The sequence below is a fragment of the Lontra canadensis genome, unplaced genomic scaffold (assembly GCF_010015895.1).
Source record: "Lontra canadensis isolate GAN:19392208 unplaced genomic scaffold, GSC_riverotter_1.0 scaffold1, whole genome shotgun sequence".
Classification (NCBI taxonomy): Eukaryota; Metazoa; Chordata; class Mammalia; order Carnivora; family Mustelidae; genus Lontra; species Lontra canadensis.
The window spans coordinates 85388525-85404715 of NW_022630995.1; the positions used below are offsets into that span (position 1 = coordinate 85388525).

Consider the following 16191-nt stretch of genomic DNA (forward strand, 5'->3'; position numbering starts at 1 on the left):
AAGACAATGACCAAAACAAAAAAGCTGGGTAAGAGTTTTAGTAGTCTAAATCAAAGGTCCAAACTATGTCAGCATCTTATTCCGAAAAGCACAGAATTATTCAGGTTTGACATACCACTTAGGAATGGGGAGTTGGTAAAACTGAGTCTCAAGATTCACATAAACAAAATTCTATCAGACCCAAAGATTCTACCTGAGTGGTTTCAGCAGACTAAAGAATAAAAATATTATATATAAAGTTTCAGGCCCTCAGATTTCTTATTCCACAGAACGTGACAATATGTAGTTTGATCGGGCCACATTAAAGACTTAAAAAAAGGAAAAGTTAGGGGCGGGAATGTTTTTAAAACATCTCTTTGATAATGTGAATTATTCCCTTGGTGCTCTCTAACATCTAGAATGTTTTATTAAAGTGACAGTGCCAGAGACTCCTAGCATGCCTAGAGAACTAAGTTCTTTAAGTTTTACTGATGAAGATTCATTTTTGATTAACCCGAGAGAGTTAAAATAAACATTTTTTAAATTACAGACATGTTCCATTCCGAGAAATTATGATATACACAAAACATCTTGCTTACAAAATAGCCAAAGTATGGAGCGACTGTTAATATTAATTGCAAAAAAAGTTCACTTTATAAAAGTGATTCACTTGGGCATTTGTTGAAACAGAATTTGGATCACAAAATTTTGATTGCCTTTTCCAGGAAACATCTAGTTCAAAATTTGAGCTCACCTATGCCTAGATTCCGTATGTTAAAGCAATAAAATGGGTGCATATGAAGAAAGAGTCAAAGCAAATGACAAAAATCACCATAACAGTATAGGCTAATAAATGAAGAAATCAAGAGACAGTTTCATTAATTAATATATTTTCTGCATTATAGTTAACATATGTACTTTCTTCGTGTCACCTTATTTTCCGTTATGTATTGATATTTTGTTATATTCAGACATGAGTACATTTCAACAGTCTTTTGCAATAAATATCATAAAATAATAGAGATTCGCGTAATAAATATTCTTTACAATAAAAAAGTTTAACAGACTTTTGTCTTAAAAATAGTCAGAATTCAACTTTGTGATTTATACATAAAATATACAAAAAGCACCACAATCTGTGGTTAAGGCAATGAAAACACAGAAAAAATTAGAATTACTCAGCTGTTAACTAAACAAGGGGCCAAAAGGACCATTAAGGGGCCAAGATCACTTTAGGCAGCATAGTTCTGTGACACCTATAGGTCAATCAGCTATAAATATCAACTTTAGTTACCCAAGTGCCCTCAATGATGAGAAATTTGGTAAAAAATGGGTGTGGAAGGAAAGCAGGTGAGTCCTTCACAGATATGAAAGCCAGAATAAAGATGAGCAACATACAACCACTATATCTCCAATGTGAAGATTTACATTGTAAAGCAAATCTAAAATTACATAGGAAAAGAAAAATACCTGGCATCTCCAGAATAAAAAACGGAGGGGAGAAAATTTTGAGGGCAGTGGTTAAAGGAAAATTTTTATGTTATAACAAAAATATATCCCCCATGCTTCTAAGGGTCCAATGCTATGAAGACAGCCCTAACCGGAGATAGACTTAATATATAGCTTATTTAAGCAATAAAATGTTGCTTCTTTAAAAACCAATTTCCCTGCTCCCAGAGTACCCAATCAAAACCAGCTCTAAATCATTGTAGATTGACTGGGTATGTGTGTGGGTATGTTCATGTATACAACAACTTTGACAAGTTGCCTGTAGAACAAAAAGGCTACACAAAAGCCCACTAGCTCTCAATACCCTCTTCAGTGGATGGCAGTGGCTCTTGTTGTAAGTGGGAACCAGGTGCAGTTTCACAGTCCACTCTTACTGAAGATCATCCATTTGAGAAGAGTAAGATCCATGAGTCAAACCTTGGGAACAGGGGAAGAAAGGCAGGAAAATTGTAAAGAAAATAAAACCAGTATCTAATAGAATCTTTTTAACAGCCACAGCTTGAAAGCTAGAAGTTCAGGAGGTCCAACCCACTTCCAAAAATCATGATGGTTTACCCTGACTCCTGGAGGGACAGCTCTCCAGCTTACAATAGACAGTGTTGGAGTTCTTACATCTGCATCCTGGGCGATGGATCCAGTCATAACACCCCCTGCATAGCTTCAGGCATCCTTTAGCAGGAGGATAACAGAGTAAGCAAGGTAAAAATAGAGACATGGTTCCCATACACAGGTACCTAGAGCAGCAGTGTGACTGTGAACAGGAGCAAGGATTATCCGAGTAAGAATCCCCTTCATCATCATTGGAGCAGTGGTAGAAGATGCCCTTGACTAAGCACATGCAGGTTCCATATTCCACCATGCTCTCAGCAGAGCAAAGGCACTGACGATTGCAGGCCAAACAGGATGGCAGGGTCCTGGGAGCTGTGCATTCTCCACACTTGCACTTCCCACACTGTTCACAAATAAACTTGTGCTGTGTCAGGTCCTCTTTCAAAGAACCCTTCAAGTCATCCACAACCAGTTGCTTGGGCTGGGTCCGGATTACCCTTTCAGACCTATTCCCAGGGACTGGTCTGGTTGGCGGTGACCTTCCTAATAGTCCCTGCTCGGAAGAGGCACTACTGTTGCTTCCAGAACTGGCTGCACTTCCAGTGCTGGTCGATCTGCTCAAAATGGGGCCTCTGGCATTATTTGAGAGTCCTGCATGTCCCAGGTGGCTTGTAGGTCTATGCTCATAGTTGTTATTCACATTAATTGGTATGATTTCATGAGTCCTTTCATGTTTTTCTTGTCTTGGTGCTGTTCGTGGAGCAGGTCTTTTCACCACAGATGGCCCTTCTGTGTATTCGTTACTACCTCTGATGGCCTTGATCTGGTCTAAAGACAAAATAGCAGCAGGTTGAATTTCTCTCTCATAGTCTAACCTCTGACGGCTATCCAATGTAGGCTGCTGGATCACAACTAATGAACTGCCACTGCCATGTTGATTTTGGGGATCCATGTGTAGTGATCTCGAATTCTGGCAATCAGTGGAAACCTCGCATGCATCTGAAATCCTAAAAGGAAATCAAAGATGAAAAAAAAAAAAACAAAAACAGAGAAAGAGAGAGAAAATAAATGACAGGAAGCATTTCTGGGGGGTGGGGGGGGGACCCTGTCAAGTCACAAATTGCCTAAACCACTTGGTAATGATCTCCTTCATCAGCGGATTACAATGATGCTGGGGTCCTGGCCAAAGTCCAAATCCAAGAGGCAAAGGACCACATCATAGAAGAAGAATGCAAGCAAGAGACCCCACATAATAAAAGTTAAAAGTTTTTTCAACTTCCAAAAAGCAGAATCAAGAAGTAGTGCCTTCCTGTTTGTGAATCTAACAAATAATTAAAATGGAGTATGCCCTTGTAGAGAATATTGAGTATAAGCACTGGAATAGCTCTCATCTAGAGAAAGCTCAGTTTCAGTTCACTGGTGTTTTCGATAAAGGAAAATACCCACTTTTTAAAAAGTTAAGAATGATTTTGGTCCTCCTGCCTTTCTGTTATTTGTTTGCTGTTACAAGCATTAGATTAATAATGAGGAAATTTTAGTCAAGGTGTCCTTTGTGCATTAAAAAAAAAAAAATCCAACAGACTTCAAACTAAAATGGAATCTCAACATAAGAGGGCATTTTCCACAGAAACCAGGATTTGAAAGCTTGCTCATTACTTATCTACAAGATGTAAAAGTGAATATAGATGAATATAACAGTTCTTGGTGTTTTATAGCCCTAAAGCAAACACACAAAACCAATGTACAATGCTGTGATGTTAAAAAGCATTCACATTTGAAATCATGAAAGGATTTTTTTAAAGTTTAAATTAAGGGCTCACTCACATAACAAGGTAACTTTCATGAACAAGTTAAGTATTAGGCCTTTAAAGCAGTATGGAGAAATCCTGGCCATTTTAATTACCTACATTTCCTCTAATTTAAAAATCTGTATTTACATGACAGATCTTGATTTTCAAAAGCACTGCCAAATCCGAATCAATCTGCTTCTTGTAATAAAATAAGTACAGTAAAATCCTGATTAAAATAAGCATTTTATGTATTTCCATACCAAGAGTAAGTTATTTCTAATTTATAATGCACTCTTCATACACACACAAGCTACCAAACAAAAAAACATTTCCATTTTCAATCATAGTAAAGCAGAGTATTTCTCACACAGATTCCTCCTAAAGTCCACATAGATCCATTCCAGTTCAAGAATGAAAAGGAAAAATTGTCCATTCTCAACATCACCCTTGAGCCAAAAACACCAGCTTAGGCAATAAGGCAGAAATCCATTTCATCTCTTAACCGATGTCTATAGACTTAACCATAGTCTATAGACTATGCCTTATATGTTAACTTCTTGGAATTCCCTTCCCTTATTCTCCCAACTAAGATCTCCCAAGTTTCTACTTCACTCTACTTTCTCTGTACAGGAGGAGAAACACATTCATGATGTGCTGGATCCTTAAGGACTGTTAAAATATTCCATCGTTACTCTGCACACACAATTATCATTCCTCCTTGCGGAGAACTTTTAACCCAGGGCTTTACAAGCAGAGGCTCCGAAAGTACGGAGTCAGATCCCACTGTTCAGAAAAGCCGTGGAGGATATGACGAGTGGAGTACTAACACCAGGCACACCTTTCATCTGCGTTTTAAACGATAGTTGTAACAGAGCTCACTCTGGCAGGGGAATTAGAGAACCAGATAAAAAGAAAATCAGCCGCCTCCGATCTGAAGCAAAGACCCCTTCCCAGCACTGACAGTCCTCGATCCATCCCCAGAGACCCTCGCGCGCTCTCGGCAACCTGTCTTCCCCCACGGAAACAGGAACCCAAGTCCAATACCTTTTCGGACAATCCCATCACATCTTAAGGATCACCGTGGATTTCCAACCCATTTTCGCGTATCTCGCCAAGATTTCTCTTAGATCGTGAAGAGCCTTCCGAGCTAACGCAGGCGCCAAAAGCAAGCCCGCAGCATGGATAATTATCAATAAATATCTCTCTCTACTTTAAAGGCAAAGCCGGGTTCCTAAAGAGCCGGGCAGAAATGAGCCGGGATCAGGGGCAGCGGAGAAGCGTCGCCACACTGTACGTTACGACGGTGGAGCTGCGCCCTCTGCAATCCGAGCTGAGAGAAGCCGTGAATAAATAGTTGACGGAGAGGAAGGAAAAGGAAAAAGTTATGAATGAAAACAAGTTTTCTCTCTCTCCCTCTCTTCAGGCAGGAGGAGGGGAGGAGGCTGAGGTTACCATTACCTCAGGAGGGCGGACTTCCCATTTTTAAAGTGGCAGCGCCCTCTCCCCTCCCGTCGCCGCTCCGCCGCTCTCCAAACAAGAATAAAGTTGAAGCTCGCTTTGGCACGGACTAATTCTGTCGAGGGGCTTACCCGCGAATTCCGAGGTTTGCCTCCCTAGACACGCGCGCGCGCGCGCACGCACACAGACACACAGACACACACACACACACACACACACACACACACACACAAACACGCAAGCGCGCGCGCACGCACACATGGCCTTTCCCGGTCCCCCGTCTGAGGAAAACTCCACAGAAAGCCTGCCGTTGGCACAAGTCAATAAGTTCCTCAGAGAACTCCGAGGAACACTCCCAAAAGCCTCCTTGAGTCCATCTTTCGCGTGGAGGGTTCCTTCAAGAGGGCAGCCCCGGCCACTGCGCCACCACCCCGGGAAACTGGGGATTGGAGACCCTACCTCTTCGCCCGACACAGCAGCGAAAGGTCGCCCACCAGGTTACCCAGCCCCGAGCGGCGGGGGAGAGAGGCGGCGCCGCGCGCGGGGGTAGCCCCTCCACTTCCCCTCCCCCCTCACCGAACCCGGGAGCCCGCACCTGCCGCGCGGAGCCAGCAGGTCCGCGCCTCCCCCACCCCCACGGGCCGGCCAAGAGCGAACGTCCGACACTCACCTAGGCCGAAGCGGTGGATCGGGGCCAAGCCGTGCAACCCGGCCCAGGTCCCGGTGCGAGCCGCAGCGTGCACAAGCCGCATCAAGCGCGGCAGGGAGGACGAGTAGGCATTGCCCCTGCTGCGGCGTGTCGGCCCGCGGCCTCCCCCGCCCCCACTGGGCAGGAGCGCTCCCCGCGGCCCCCTTCCGGCTGCAGAAGACAATTCTCCGGAGGCTCGGCGCGGCCCAGTGCAGCAGACCTCTCACGACTCGCGTTCGCCGCGCAGCTCAGTAACATCCACGTCTGGGGCTTTTCTCCTGCAGCCCCCTTCCACGAACCAGGGGGAGAAAAAAAAAAATCCCTTCGGGAGGGTGCTCGAGTCTCTCAGAAAAGCGAGCCGGGAACAGCAGAGAGAAGAGTGCGTGACGGGTCCCCGACTGGCACGCTGTGCTCTGCGAAAGTCCTCCTCGGGTTCCGAACGGTCCTCGCGGGAAAGGAAGGAGTGGCACCCCCCTGACGAGTGAAAATCCACGTCACGGACGTTCGAGATTCCGCGGCGCCCGGGACGGGGTTCGAACCGGTGTCTGCGGGCGGGTCACGGAATCGTACGGGCCCCGGCGGGGCCTGGGGGCGCAAGCTTGCGAGGCAGAGGCTGCCGCTCCCCCAGGGGTGGGGGTGAGTGGGATTTTTTTTTTAACCCAATTTTTTAGGGGTAGCGGTGAAGGGAGCGAGGTTGGGGGATTCTTCTCAAGGGAAGAGGCGGGGCGTCGTCTCTTGGCCCCCGCGCAGGTCGAGGCACTTTCCTGATCCTGCACGCTGGGCAAGTGGGGGCACAGCGTCCCCCGGAACTCTGGTCCTGGCAGGGCAGCCTCTCCCGGGCAGTGCTCGCTCCCAGTCGTCCGACCCTTCTGTTCCACGGCCGAAATGCCTGCCACAGAGGATTAGCGATTGGAAAATAAAACAAACGAAACATTAATTTCCCCTTCTTTCCAGGCACTCGGACGCGTAGCGCGCTCAGCCGCCCAGGCACTCGGGAGAGTGGAGCAGGGTGGGCTCTCCGCCAGCTCGCCCGCAGCCCGCTGCCATGTGCTGGCTGTTGCTGCTCCGTGATTGACAGGCCGGCGCACAGTCGGCGTGTCAGCAGCGAACCAAAGTAACATGCAGTCTTGCACGTTTTGCTGAAGTGCTTTTGCCCCTTGGAATGCCTAGGAGTTCAAACAACGTTCAAGCAACGCCTCTGCGCATTGGAAATCAATACACAGAGACGGGAAATTCAGGTTTTCAACAATTGCTTCGCCCGGACTCGGTCACCAACAATGCCTAAACAAACGTGTATTTGGTCCACACACCGAGTACCAACGTCTCTTAGGCAAAAATGACCCTGTTTTCCACACAACCGAACGTTTCAGACTTTAAATTTCTTACCATTCGGATAAGTAAAATTTAAAAAAAAAAAAAAAAAGAACCCCAAAAAACAAAAAACGAAAGGGACCTTGCTTTTTTTCTCTTAGCAGTAGCATTTATTTTAAGAGCAGTAGTTTTAGCAGTGAGAATGCTACCGGTAATTTGCAATGCAACCAGTAATCTTAGATCTAAAGCGAGTTCAAAGAAATGTTCAGTTTCTTGCAACAGCCAGCATTTTCTCACCTAATCTTTCCTTAAATATCTGCGGAATGAAAGGAAGGAAACAGTTCTTACCTAACGCAAAGATTGGAAATTGCTTTTCAGGCACATTTACAGCGACTGTAGCTGTTCCTTATCCAGGGTAAGGAGCTCTGTCTGCTGCTATCACTCTGCAAACCACTGCGTGCTTTACAGAGCAATCCCACTCCAGCTCCGCAGAATTTCAGCAGCTCGCCTCCACCTCCACCTCCACTCCAGGACACGCCTCCAGTGATATCATATGTCAATCACACGGGCTGCCCGAAAACCTGGAACAGGATTTTTCCAGCAGTCGTTTCCTCTTTCTTGTATGTGTACCTACTTGACAATGTTGCACTGGTACACTAGTGTGATAAACATCCTCTAAAAATTTGAGATTGCCTCTAAAAATCCTGCAAATGTAGTTTGTCATAGAAGGATCCTTTAAATTTAATCATCAGTCTCAGTTAAAGGATTAGTGGACACAACCTTTAAGGTCGAATTAGAAAATAATATTGAAGAATAAAAGAAGATAAAAAAGTCGTATACCAAGCCATCACTTCTGATCAGCTAGAGAGGAAGTGTATATTTAAACAAAAAAAGATGATAATATGACATTACAGTTCCTTTTTATAGGAAAATTCAGAAGACGTAAAATCTGAAAGTTCAAAAGGTGGCACTCCTTACTGCAAGCGTATATAACATTACCTCATCAAGGTGAAATTTCCTGCTGTAGATTTTATAATAAGTGCTTGTGATATAATTTCCTAAAAATCAAATTTAAAAATCCCAACTTTCTTCAATTTTGCAATTTGTATAATTTGGGAAAAAAAACCACAACAAACATTTATTTTTAAAAATCAACTAAATGGAAATCAACTAAAATAGAAATAACTTAACAAGAAATTTTTTATTTCTTAATGATCTATGTTGTGTTACTGGGGGGAAAAGAGTATTTTAATCAGTGGGAAGCTCGCTTTTTATTTTCTCACAAACTATGGGATTTTAGACATTTATTTTCAGAATTGTGTACTTCATGTTGCAGTGAGGATAACTATATATGAAATTTATGGTTCCACAGAGACTTTTAAAAGATACGTAAACACCAAAAATATATACTAAGTGGAGAGGAAGTTTTTTTTGTTGTTGTTTTTGTTTTTGTTTTTTTCCCAGGTACTAGATATCAGAATTAGTTTAAAGTCTTTGACAGACTAAAGGAAACAAAACAAAACTCCAGAATCTAAATCATGTATAAATTTGGGTATGGAAATTTTCAATTCTTAAGCTCCTTCTTTACTATAACAAGGATTCTGTTGAAACTGGTTTTTCTCAGACTTTCAAATGTTTGAGCACTTTAAAAAATTAAAGCTGTATTTGGAATTAACCTCTTTGGAAGCAAGGTATTGCTAAGATCAGCAACAAGAAGAAAGCATCACTAGAAAATAAAATAGAACAAGAACAAAGCCAAAAAGCTACATATCCACTCAATATAAATTGTATTAAAATAGGCTGTTTAAACAAGTAAAATCATTTTTATTGTACATATTTTCTGTCTTTTCTTAGATCTCATATTTTGGGATGTAATGACCTTTAACCAATGATGGATAGGTTTCTTGACCATTTTGAATAGATTTGGAATAGTCAAATCAGAACTAGAATATCACTTCAGAGCATCCTACTTGGTTCTTTAAAATTGTCTTCTCAGCTTTAACCATAATTTTAGGATGAGAGGTCAGTTCACCAATATGATAAAACCAGGAGAGGGAGCACTGAACACTCTACACTTCCGTAAATCCTACAAAAATATTGTTGAAAGATTTCTGTTACAAATAAGCTTCAAACTATTTCAACCACAGATATATTAAATTACAATCTGCATGCGATTAAGTATTTCTGAATTACAATAATAAGTGCATGAAATTTTATCTATAACACCATCATTATGGGTCATGTTCTATTTAGAAATCAAACATTACAATGCACAAGTTGACCAATGACCCCTTACATCATTTAGCAATAAAATACATCAACATGTTTTTCTCCAATATTAGGTTACAAATAAATATAGCTATTCTCTTGCTACCCTGATCTAGAAGATGCTTAATAAAACCTGCTTCTCCTCTTGATTCCCTACAACTCCTAAGAGTCTGTAGAAATTCTAAACTTTTAGCTTAAAATAGACATTGTTCTTTATTAAGTTTAATTTCAGCATACCTTAGCTAGAAATGGATAACTGGAGCGTGAAACTTTCCTGGAAAGGAAAAACAACGTAAATATGCATAGGAAAATCTTAAAGTAATTTTCTGTTCACTATTAAGATATGTCTAAAAGAATAAAGTGGGATGGAGAGTGAGCCCTGACATGTTGTTCACTTTTGTGTGAAAACAGGAACAGTCATGTCCTCTGCTGATTTGATTTTTGGAAAAAGAATAAAATAAAATGAAAAAGCAATCTGGAAACTCCTCACAACCGCTAGTGATTTAAAAAAAAAAAAGGTGCAGTACTGAGAAGCTTAACTTGCTCATTTATCTATTTTATTTGCCAAAGTAGCAGAATCATAATGTAGTCCAAGCTCTTGAAAAATAATACCCTATTAATTCTCCCAGTGTTTCTGTGAAGTAATGATAATAAGCACAATCTTTTATCTTGTTGAGAAACAAAATAATCACATAAGTTGGTAAGTTAGCCTATAAGTGCCTAATAAATTAATGAAGAACCAGGAATGGAAACTAAGTCTCTACTTTCCTTTTAGGGCAATAGTCACTATATTACTATACTTCCCAAGAAAAGCTGGCAAGGATAGGACATTTTATTTTCAGTTTCCTTTTGTAAACAGTCTTTGTAGTTGACAGAAATAGACCAACCCATTCTGTAAATTTTCCATAAACATTCTCTTTATTTTCATAAGCTTAATTCTCATCCTTCTGCCCTATTTGAAACACAAATGTTCTGTATTGCTTTCAAATTCTGGAAGTGGGCAAATCAAACAATACATTGAGTAAATTACTCTGAATGATTTGTAGAGTTTCTGTCCGCTCTATAATTCTACACTAATCATTTGTGTACTTTGTCACAAGTGATTCTATTTTTCTGCAAGTTGTAAGAAAAAGAAAGAAAGAAAGAAAGAAGAAAGAAAGAAGAAAGAAAGAAAGAAAGAAAGAAAGAAAGAAAGAAAGAAAGATGCACATGGAAGGGCTCTGAATTGCCCTCTATTCCTTAAGTGTCATATTCCTTTACAGAGAATCAAAAGACAAGAATTCAGACAAACTGCATCACTACTCTATCTCAAAGATTTTACTAACTAAATCCACATGGTAAGGTTGTATAAGGAGACATCTTTGTCCTGGCAAAAACAGTCTTCATTTCTTACCCAGCCAATTGAAGAGTATGTCCTCTCTTTTTTCCTCTTCCATATATAATGTTCCTTCTGAGCCTTGACTTGTTTTCACAAGAAAACAAAATTAGCAATCTCTTCTTCTGATTTGACGTCTGAATGCCCTCATTAAAATGATCACCTGGTATCATCTTTGATTTGGCAAAAGTTATTAACCTCTCATTTCTGTAACTATTTACTGCTGTCTTCATCTTCAGAGACAAATGCATAAGAATGTAGATTAATTTAAACCTGTAATGGCCCCCAAAGATAGAACAGCAAGAAACAAAATCATGTTTTCATTAAAAGAAAAACAACTTAAAACATCTCCTGGGGGGCGCCTGGGTGGCTCAGTGGGTTAAAGCCTCTGCCTTCGGCTCAGGTCATGATCTCAGCATCCTGGGATCAAGTCCCTCTTCGGGCTCTCTGCTCAGCAGGGAGCCTGCTTCCTCCTCTCTCTCTGCCTGCCTCTCTGCCTGCTTGTGATCTCTGTCTAATAAATAAACAAAATCTTAACAAAAAAAAAAAATCTCCTGGGGTTTACTTACTATAATCTTTATTTCCTACACTGATAAAAGAAAAAACTTACAAGAAGATTTTTCTGAAGACCTTATACTTAGAGTTTTCTTTGATTTGCAATTCTCTTGGAGCATTTTAAATAACATTTCACGTGGCAATAATAATTGATAGACTACATATATTGAAAATGTGAATTTCTACTATATCATTCTTCTATATCATGGTCTATAACTTTAGCTAATGTGCCATATTTGTCCAAAATGTCTCTATGGCCAATATTAAAAGTATGAAAACTGCATGGTATTGAGAAAAGTGTAATTGATGTAGGGTCAGATGATACGAAGTTCATGTCCCAGCTTTGCCATCTTCTAGCTTGGTGACCTTCACTCAATTTCTCTTGGCCTGCTTTCTCATAAATAATCTGAAGTTTATAACAGTCCTTCACCTTCCCGAATTGTAGTGCTACTATCAACTCAATGTATATGCACTGTTTTGTAAACTTTATAGCTCTGTATAAATTCTGCAAGTTAGCATTGCCTCAAACACACTCTGTGATGAAGAAATGTTTCAGGTCCCCTCTTTTAAGGTGCTTCATCCCTAAATAATGAATTTATTTATCCTATAATTGTTTCAAGTTAATTCAGTTTTGCTTTTGTTTTTCTAAGGCTGAGCTCAGGTTTAAATAATTGTATTTCTGTGTGTGTGTGTGTGTGTGTGTGTGTGTGTGTTGTGTGTGTGTGTTTTAACTGGGGTTTTGGAGCAGCTATTTGCTAGTAATTTCAGATTAAGAAACTGGATGAGCCCTGATCACTTTAACATTTATCTGGAATTTTTAATCATTTACATTTTACTTCCAGTTAAGATAAAGTTCATTGCAAATAATAAAATCTCTTCTATAAAATTTCTAAACCCTTTGTGATCATTCAGATTAAATAAAGCAAATATATATTTTTAAAAAGTAATTGGATAACATTTTAAAAATTGAAAATTAAATACAAAAGTAAAAAGCAGGGATGCCTGGGTGGCTCAGTGCATTAAGTGACTGCCTTTGACTCAGGTCATGAATCCAGAGTCCTGAGATCGAGTCCCTTATCAGGCTTCCTGCTTAGACGGGAGCCTGCTTCTCCCTCCGCCTGCCCCTCCTCCTGCTTGGGCGTGTGCTCTCTTACTCTCTCTCTGTGAAATAAATAAATGAAATCTTAAAAAAAAAAAAAAAAAAGGGAAAGTAAAAAACAGATAAACTTCTACATATTTTCATACTCTTGCTTCTTTTTAATAATCTCTTAGAAGGTTCATTTTGATAATACCTATGGTAGATATGGTAGCAGAAAGTTTCTGTCAATTACCAAAGAACTATATGAATCTGACGTTTGTATTAATTTTTAAAATTGCTAGCAAAGAGGTCTGACACACAGCCAATGCATTTCAACTAACAAAAACAAAACAAAACAAAACAAAAAACACAAAACAAAACCCCCCCCAAAACCTGTAAAGCGCCACCTATTGTTGAAAATAAGTCATTTCATATTTCAATCAAAACTAAAAATTGCATGTTAGTCTAGAAATTGGATTCATCAATTTATGTATATATATATTTTTAAAGATTTTACTTATTTATTTGACAGAGAGAGAGAGACACAGCGAGAGAGGGAACACAAGCAGAGGGAGTGGGAGAGGGAGAAGCAGGCTCTCCACAGAGCAGGGAGCCGGATACAGGGCTCGATCCCGACACCCTGGGATCATAACCTGAGCCAAAGGCAGATGTTTAATGACTGAACCACCCAGGCTCCCCCACCAATTTACACTGATCAGTGTTTTGTAGTCTTTCTTTCCCTTAAGTTATAATATTGTGTTATGACTTAGGGTGTTAGTTTTTAATAAAACTGCAACAAATGTATTAAATAGATTGGATGCTTTTTGAAGAATCTAAAAGACAAACAAGAAAAACAACAAAAAAAGCACTGCACCTATCTGAAGTTACAATATCAATGGAGAAGATAATAAAGTAATGATATTGACTTTTAAACAATATATATACCCAAGAAGTTGCTTTTGCACTCAAAACAGTCACTTAGAAAAGGTATATGCTTCTTCTGATAATGCTACAATTGGATAAATCTTTCTTCAAAATCCTTAATTACAAATACCATCTGGGTTGGTCAATTATAGTTATAAATATTAGTGATCTCTTATGAATACATTTCTCCCTGAAAGTCTCTTCCTGTTTCTTTCAAATTGAACAGGAAAAAAAAAAATGGAAGAGTATATAATATCTAACTTTTTTGATGAATTATGAATTCGTCCACTCTGAAGGTTCATAACATTGGGAAAATTCTATAACCTTTATGTGCTCAAGTGTCCTTAGAACTGGTTTATTTTATTATTTTATTATTTATTTATTTATTTATTTATTTATGTAAGCTCTACACCCAGTGTGGGGCTTGAACTCATGACCTCGGGATCAAGAGTCATACCACCGGGGCACCTGGGTGGCTCAGTGGGTTAAAGCCTCTGCCTTCGGCTCAGGTCATGATCCCAGGATCCTGGTATCGAGCCCCACATCAGGATCTCTGCTCAGCAGGGAGCTTGCTTCCTTCTCTCTCTCTGCCTGCCTCTCTGACTACTTGTGATCTCTGTCTGTCAAATAAATAAATAAAATCTTAAAAAAAAAAAGAAGAAGAGTCATACCACCAACCGAGCCAACCAGGTGCCCCATGAATGGTTTATTTTCAAAGTAAGTGTCCTTAGTATTAACTGACCAAATTAGATGTATTTTACCAATCTTTAAGATTTCGTGAAAGCCTTGTGGGCAAATCTTCAGCCTATTGCTATCTCATCATTTAATGATTAGGCATGTAATGAATTTTCTTTTTTTTTTAGTATTTTATTTATTTATTTGACAGAGAGAGAGAGATCACAAGTAGGCAGAGAGGCAGGGGGAAGCTGGCAGGCTTTGTAAGCTTTAGAGCTACCTAGCTATAGGCAGAGATGCGGGGCTCGATTCCCGGACCCTGAGATCATGACCTGAGCTGAAAGCAGAGGCTTAACCCACTGAGCCACCCAGGCGCCCCATGTAATGAATTTTCATTCATCAAGTTAGATCTGGCCCTTCCTCCTCTTTTTCCACTGCTACCCTGATCCAAGTTCTGGTTACCACTTATTAGATTACTGACTCATCTCTAGGGCAGCTATCTGACACCAGCCTTTTCTCGGGGCATTCCACATAGTCAGATGAATCTTTTAGGAAGAGATTCTTTTGTCAGGTAGCTCCTTTGCTCTTGATTTCCTTGAAATCAAGTCCAAATCCTCACTGTGGCACTAAAATCCCTCTGTAATTTGTCCTTACTTTACTTTTCCAATTTTGACAGTTATGATTCTACAAAAGAAGCCTTCCGTCCAGTCATGCCAGTCTTGTAAAACAATGTGATCATAATGGGCCCATTGCCTATTTTCTCCTTCTGGTGTTTCCTTTTGCCATGCCCTAAAGAGAGATTGTCTTTTACTTTTCCTCTCTTATGAATCCTACTTATTCTAGAATGAGATTCAAGTTCTTCTTCCCATAAGAATTAATGCCTTATATTTTATAGCAATACATGTTTTATGTTACATTCCTTTCACTGTTTATTCTCCACACCAGAGCAAGTGATCCTCTAAGATTTTTTAACAGTTTTGTTATTTTTATTTAGGTGTGTTGTTTTTCTTCTAAGACTTCTACTCAGCTTGAGCATTCATCTTACTCAATATCCTGGCTCCTATTGATTTATGGGTTAACAAAATCCAAATCCATCTCCAAAAGGGAAATATTTTTCTTTTTCTTTTTTTTTTCTTTTGTTTTTAGGGAAATATTTTTCCAGTACTGTTATTATTTATAATATATACACTATATCATACACAGTACTGATACACAAGATTGACCAACCCAAAGAATAAAATGTAGATTATATTATGCTGCTATCTCAGAGAAATGAAACAATATGCATGTTCCATTATAGAATTAATCAATTAGGGCATTAGAAAAGATTACTGAAAAAGTCCCCCAAGTCAAGATATTGTGTAACTACTGGAAAAACAATCCATGAAAGTTCTTGAATAGTATATTTACAAAAAAAATCGAGATCAAATACTTATAATAGCAAGTTAATTAGAGATGCTATTGTGATTTTTTAAAAAAATCATTTCGTACTTTACAATTCACTGTCAAACTGTATGCAGTAAATAAGTCATGGCTTCCCTTTCCTGCAGGACCATTTTAGTTTATGCATTCATTCAGCAAGTATGTATTAGCAGCGTGCTTGGTGCTGTGCTAAGTGCTAGTGATATAAAGATAACAAATTCCTGGAGAAGCCCTAACAGTCCCAGTCTCTACCATATAACTCTGTGCCGCCGTGCAGTTGATTGGATTATGGGTGGGCTCAGGATCGAAACTCAGCTGGGAAAAAAAAAGAAGAAAAAAGAATGAGCTAGGCCAGTCTGATAATTACAGAGAGAACAAGGCAGTTACTTTATAAAATAAAGCTACAAATTTATGAAGAAAAAGGCAAGAAAGGACCATGGGTGAATAAAATTTATGAGCAAATGAATATTATTAGGTAATAATAACCAACATACAACATCTAATAAAATCTAAGATGTCACCACTCATAAGATACGCTTTTATTTTATGGACTGCTATGAAAGAAAAAAATGCTGCAGTTTAACCTAAAGTGCAAAGCTTTCTTATCACT

General features: G+C 39.7%; 1 protein-coding gene across 2 annotated transcripts; it reads right to left on the reverse strand.

The window, feature by feature from the left end:
• Positions 1-847: 847 nt before the first annotated feature.
• Positions 848-6254, reverse strand: SPRY1 (sprouty RTK signaling antagonist 1). 2 transcript variants are annotated; one of them, XM_032858101.1, is made up of 2 exons: positions 5956-6254; positions 848-3044 (listed from the first exon to the last, which is right to left on the reverse strand). In XM_032858101.1, the coding sequence occupies exon 2, from the start codon at positions 2987-2989 to the stop codon at positions 2030-2032; it is 960 nt and encodes a 319-aa protein (XP_032713992.1). In that variant the 5' UTR covers positions 2990-3044; positions 5956-6254; the 3' UTR covers positions 848-2029. The 2 variants fall into 2 exon arrangements, with proteins under 2 accessions (XP_032713992.1, XP_032713999.1); XM_032858108.1 differs by lacking the exon at positions 5956-6254 and adding an exon at positions 4872-5452.
• Positions 6255-16191: the final 9937 nt, after the last annotated feature.

Bases quoted from the DNA above. Each gene is read 5' to 3' on its own strand.
- SPRY1 (XM_032858101.1), bottom strand. From the start codon at position 2,989: ATGGATCCCCAAAATCAACATGGCAGTGGCAGTTCATTAGTTGTGATC.